The sequence below is a fragment of the Teleopsis dalmanni genome, chromosome 1 (genome assembly GCF_002237135.1).
Source record: "Teleopsis dalmanni isolate 2A chromosome 1, ASM223713v2, whole genome shotgun sequence".
In the NCBI taxonomy this organism is placed as follows: domain Eukaryota; kingdom Metazoa; phylum Arthropoda; class Insecta; order Diptera; family Diopsidae; genus Teleopsis; species Teleopsis dalmanni.
The window spans coordinates 205101388-205105747 of NC_051846.1; the positions used below are offsets into that span (position 1 = coordinate 205101388).

General features: G+C 29.5%; 1 protein-coding gene across 1 annotated transcript; it reads right to left on the bottom strand.

Annotated features, from left to right (window-relative positions):
• Nucleotides 1-2844: 2844 nt before the first annotated feature.
• On the bottom strand, nucleotides 2845-4158 carry LOC119667111. Its single transcript, XM_038076397.1, has one exon. The coding sequence runs from the start codon at nucleotides 4156-4158 to the stop codon at nucleotides 2845-2847; it is 1314 nt and encodes a 437-aa protein (XP_037932325.1).
• Between the last annotated feature and the right edge of the window lie 202 nt (nucleotides 4159-4360).

A 4360-nucleotide genomic window follows, 5' to 3' on the forward strand; every position in this document is an offset into this window, starting at 1 on the left:
ATGAGTACATTTTGAGTACATATTTCTAAGATCAAAAAAAGTTCTTTCCTAAGTAAGCAGGAGGTAAATATATATTAACTAGATCTTTTAGAAATCAATCTAATCATCAACATTCCTTCACTTGTCTAATATTTTCTTTATATCTCTACCGTTTTATATAGCTCCCTCAGCTAAATCTTTGTAATGCCCATATACCTATACCGGCTCTTATAAAAGATCTTTGATTTATTTATTACGAGTATATTTAGGAAGAGGTTAATAAGAAAATTTTTTCTTATAATGAAGAGAATAAGGAACTTTAAAAATACTTGTTAGAAAGATAAAAATAAATTGTTAATTTTATTGCTTGTCTTGACCTGCAATATAATTCTTTAACTAAATAAATTCAATAAACCTAAGTCAATTTCGTGAAATCACATTTTGATTAAGATTTTTACCCTTGAAATTAGTTTCTCAATACTGTAAAATTGAAATAGATAATAAAATCAAATACCATACATAATTCGAATAAAAAATCTCCAACAAACATAAAATATTAAATTTTATTACTTTTAAAACACAATTAAATTTTTATTGGTAATAATTATTAGAGAGTTTATTTTGATTTCTAATTTTTAAGAATTAAATTAAGAAAAACATCCGGTACATCAGATCCATAAACAAAAAATTAATATTTAATTTTTGTATTCCAATTATCTTGTGTTTTTATTTAATTTTTTATATCTGTATTGAAATTATTATTAATATTCATTGCAATCAACAACTGAAATTATAAAATTTAATCTTATAAAACATACAATAAAAATATAAAAAAAATTCATTCTGAAATTAATATAAGAAATTGTGAAAAATACTGCTTCCAATTAAGATTAATACGAATTAATTTTTTCTTAAAATTTTAATAATTAATAATAAGATAATAATTAAGTACAGGAGATAAATTCAAGACTACTGATTATGGGTACTGGGCAATACTGGAAACAGCTGTATGGTAAGCCAAAAATTCAATTAATTAAAATAATATAAAAATAATTTTTGTTGTTGTAGTTCACTACTTTTCAAAACCTGTCTAGTAAAAATTTTAATTAAATATTTTATTTTATATTATGACATTCAATTTCTGTTTGACTCATTTAAATTAGTTAATATTGTAGAACTGGAAAATAAGAAATAGATTATCCCATTTGGAATATGCCGATGATGTGGTCTTGATCTCCAACACACCCGCTAATATGCAAGCCCAAATTACAGATCTCTCAACTAAGTGTGCAACAGTGAGTCTTAACACTAATATTGCTGAGACAAAATCCATCAACACCCCCAGCTTACAATAAGTAAAACGATCGTGAAAAACGTTCAAAAGTTTGAATATCTCGGCAGCATTATAACAACAGTAGGTGGTGCTTCAGAAGACGTAGCCAATAGACTTCGGAAAGCCAGAAATGCCTTCGCTAATCTCAAAAACATTTGTCGTTCAACAACATTGCATTTAAAAACTAAAATTATTCGATGCCTGCGTCAAAAATATGTTGTTATATGGATGTGAATTGTGGTTTGTTACAGCCGCGATCTTACAAAAACTGCAGACATACGTTAACAGATGCCTTCACCAGATCTTTAACATTTGGTGGCCGAGAACAATATGTAATAAGCGGCTATGGGAAATTACAAATCAGCAGCCGATTGAAAAGCAGATAATAAAGCGGAAATATGGCTGGCTGGGACGTATCCTGGATTAACCGGTTAGTGAATTCACAAGGTAGAAGATATCGTGGACGGCCAAAAAGCACATGGAGAAAATCGATCGATAAGCAGGGAAACTAACAAATCATTCAGCTAGGGGTGTCTGGAGAGCATATGTGAATAAACTAAGTTCTTGAATTATGATTGTAATTTATAGAATATGTCATAATAATAATAAATTTGTATATGTTATATCTCAAAGTTATAAATTCTTAACGGCTCGTTAACGGACATATATCTACCGAATTGGGACATAACGAATAATTTATCCGTGTTGTCTCTACTTCTACTGTATTCCTAATAGTTATAACTACTTTCAGAGTTCGATTTCGAAGTACATTTCCTTTCATGATATAGTAGTTTTAAAAAGAAAAGCCTAAAACAACGTGGAAGTCAATTCCTGACAAATTTATTTCCAAATTTCTTTTAAAAATTGATTAAATTCTTTTTAACTAAATTATCAATAGATACAAATTTTTCCTTAATAATATAAAATAAATTCAAGCTCTTCGTCTGTTTCAATCACTTCATTACAGGCAACCACAAATTTGCCTTTGTCATGAGTTGTTAAGTACCAAATTCATTAACTAACACAAAAGTATCTTATATTCTCACTGTACATTTAATAAATTAAAGTACACACACTTTGAGTAATTTTTAGCTACTAATTTTATTTAAAATAATGTTGTGTTTTTATACAAAAATATTTTAAGACTAATTTCTACATCAAGGTTAAATTATTATGATTTTAGTGGACTGTATTACATTTGTCAAAAAAGGTTAAAAAAGGTTAAAAAAGGACGGAAGTCCCAACACTTGGGATTTTCCTCCTATTGTTTTTATGAATATATTTTAGTTTAATAATTTAAATACGGTTGCTAAAAAATGTTACTATTTATCTATATTTTTCCTTAGTACATAATTCTAAGAATTTAGGTGATAATATAAACTATAATAATTAAATTTATGTTATAAATTCATGTTCATGATTGAACATTCTGCCGGAGGTCAAAACTCATGTTCGTGATTGAACATTCTGCCAGCGGCCTAATTCTACATTCCAATCTCGTTGATTATTTAGCGTTCATTGGTCTGGTCATATTAGAGATTGTCCTTGTTAAATATGTCCAATCGAGCAATTGCGCGTTCCGTATGCTTCCTTTTTACAAAATATATCACTATACCTATTATCAAAATTGTTACTAAGAAAAGAGATGTATGACTTGCTATTTGATGATATTTAATTTCACGTAATTTAATATTCTCTTCTTTTATGACTTTGATTTGACTCTGAAGCTCTTGCAGTTCATTTGTGTGATTGGATATTAATAAATTTAATGGTGGAAAACGAATTCTAGTAGTGTTCCCTATCTTCGCTGTCAATGTGGCTGGTATTTCCTTTTTCGAATTAGAGTTTATATTAAATGGTGATTTTATTGTAACACCTTCAATTCTTATTGTACATCCTGGTTGCAATGATATTCTTCCCTGTTGTGGAAGTTCTAAAATAAATTGCCGATTTTGATTACACTGGATATGTGCTGATGTTGGTTTAAATGTTTTAAATAACCAATTATTTGCATTATTTAGCTTTACCCAATATAGAGATGATTCCGCTTCAATGTATGTACATTTATAAGCATTTAAAGGCTTCAATGGTGAAATCTCACACGACGAGTCATTCGCATCTAGCCATGGCCAATTACCTTCACAAACATACTCCGCTTCTGTGACGTGTTTGCATAAGTTGAGCTGTGTTTCCGTCATCAAATGGTATGAGTCCATTTCGAAATTATATATAAGAAACTGCTTTTGTATCATTGGACTCAAAATTATCCCATGCTTTTCCATAGGCATCGGAATTACTTTGTATAGTTTTGATTCTTGTGTGTCAAATAATGGTATTTCTGCCTTTATGATTAGTTTCTTATCCATTATTGTTCCTATTGCCGATAAAAGCTTATAAATAACTTGCAACTGATTATCGCTATTTCCTGGCAGCCTTAATTTATTTGGAAGATGTTCTTTGATGCTCCTAACTTCTTCATACAGTTGAGTAGGAGTTATCAACGAAGGATTCAATTTCCCATGATTTATGTCAATTAAAAGCTTTATTATTTCTGTTTGAACATTTCTGTTTTCTTCAATTATTCCCTGCAGCTCTTTTGTTACCATGAAAAACTTAATTGACTCCCGATATACCAAATATGATTCCTGCATTGCCGACGACAAGAGGTTGAGCCTATCTTGCATTTGTTTAAAATTATTATTTATCTCCGTGGTGGTTCTTTTTAACAAATTCACCGTAGAATCTACTACCGAAGTTTGCTTATTTATCAGATTCTTGATATCATGCTGATTTTCTAGTAATCTCATCATGTCTTCTTCGAACATTTTTCTATCTTCTGCATCCATTGTGCCAAACAATATGTGCTGCAGTAACCCGATGAACTCAAATGGCGCTCTTCTCGTTCTTTGATTTTTATATTGAAGCAAATATTTATTTGTGTCCTGCATCTGCTTTATTTGCTGTCTCATATCTTCTATAATTGCCACACAATGGTTTTCAAATGTTTGTAGTTTAGAACAAATTTCTCCATTTCCAATATAGTTGTAC